The sequence below is a fragment of the Clinocottus analis genome, unplaced genomic scaffold (genome assembly GCF_023055335.1).
Source record: "Clinocottus analis isolate CAN_PGR_092001 unplaced genomic scaffold, fCliAna1.0.p SCAF_7, whole genome shotgun sequence".
NCBI classification, from domain to species: Eukaryota; Metazoa; Chordata; class Actinopteri; order Perciformes; family Cottidae; genus Clinocottus; species Clinocottus analis.
In genome coordinates this window covers 4,668,467-4,670,000 of record NW_027176229.1, presented here as the reverse complement: position 1 = coordinate 4,670,000, position 1,534 = coordinate 4,668,467, and the positions used below count along the sequence as shown (strand labels likewise).

The following is a 1,534-nucleotide window of genomic DNA, read 5'->3' as shown; positions in this document are numbered from 1 at the left end:
GTGACAGAACCGAACCCTTCTGAAGACATTGGGACTTGGACTCTGTGGGGATGAAGACAGTCTGCTGTCAACACACGGACCTACAGTGACTGACAATGATCATTCCAGGCTATTAAAATTTATTTTCCTAGTTTTGGACATCATTTAGATCGGTTATAATAACATTTTACTCATCAATGTCATTGCTGAGAACTAGGATCAAGGCGACATCACAACAAAGTCTACGGAAATGGACTTATAAGTAGCCCAGTCTATGACTGCTTTTCCTATCTTATAAGTAGGACTGTAGCAAACAACGCCAAGCTTCATTCTTAACATTAACATTCAAATTTCACAAAGATTAGGCCACACTAATATAGGCCTATTAGTATTAAACCAACTAGAATTTGATTGCAGTGGTGGCTGCATAGGATTGTTTAGTGTTCAAAAACAACAGTTTCATGCACAACAAGGTATGTTTATACATGGCACGAGGCCCAGTTTTATCTAAAACACCATGTTATATATATATATATATATATATATATATATATATATATATATATATATATAGAGAGAGAGAGAGAGAGAGAGAGAGAGAGAGAGAGAGAGAGAGAGAGAGAGAGAGAGAGAGAGAGAGATATGGTCTAAAAACACTCAAGATCCCTTGTCTTACAGAGTGCTGAGACATTACAGGGTGCTGAGACCTTACAGGGTGCTGAGACCTTACAGGGTGCTCAGACCTTACAGGGTGCTCAGACCTTACAGGGTGCTGAGACCTTACAGGGTGCTGAGACCTTACAGGGTGCTGAGACATTACAGGGTGCTCAGACCTTACAGGGTGCTGAGACTACATCCTCCGGTTAGGACTGACCTGCTGGTTGAGGATAGTGAGCATTAATACCCGTCCAGCCTTCACCGTTACCGGGAGCCTGAAGCTAGAAGCTGGTGTCCCGTCCAGTAGTAAACGTTGTCCCTGCCTGTGACGTAGAGGCTCTTCACTGTGAACCGGGAGAAGTTCAATTTATAAATTAAAAAACAACCGCTGCGGTTTGTATTGACACACAAAGTCAACTTGTATTGTTGGACGTTTTTACGTTAAATGTATATTCCTGTCGTCATACTCGATGTGTGGAGCTGACTCACCTGCAGATGATTCTCCGTCGGGCTCTCGCAGTGAAACGAGTGAAACGACCCGTCCGGATCCCGCCCTCGCTCTTCGGGACCCTCACACTGATCCCAGGTCAGACCTCACTATGAACTCCGGCTTGACTGGGGTTAATTAGCTGGACAGAAAACTGATCCCAGATCCCCGCCGCGGTGAAACTCACCTGGCCAGTCTGACCAGTCTCACGAGGCGTTCACTGTCTCCTCTCACGTCCGACTTCCCACACACGCGACAACATTCGCTCATTCAATTGGTGTTTCTTTTTATATGTAATATATAAAGTAAAATATGTATCTTTTATAAATCAGTGTGTTTGATGGATGCAATCTTTCTCTTATTATTCTTCATTGTATTATAAATATACTCTTGTCCTTCCACATACAGCTA

The 1,534-nt window shown here is 43.2% G+C and overlaps 1 protein-coding gene across 1 annotated transcript in view; it reads right to left on the bottom strand.

Moving 5' to 3' along the window:
* Positions 1 to 899, bottom strand: part of LOC137805162 (MARVEL domain-containing protein 2-like) — a 15,094-nt gene extending 14,195 nt beyond the window's left edge. Inside the window, exons 1-2 of the mRNA XM_068604958.1 lie at positions 854 to 899; positions 1 to 42 (exon numbers count right to left, since the gene is read on the bottom strand). The exon at positions 1 to 42 is cut by the window's left edge and continues 1,183 nt beyond it. Of these exons, the coding sequence (XP_068461059.1) occupies positions 1 to 29 (29 nt within the window). The 5' untranslated portion in view covers positions 30 to 42; positions 854 to 899. The remainder of the gene's footprint in view (positions 43 to 853) is intronic.
* Between the last annotated feature and the right edge of the window lie 635 nt (positions 900 to 1,534).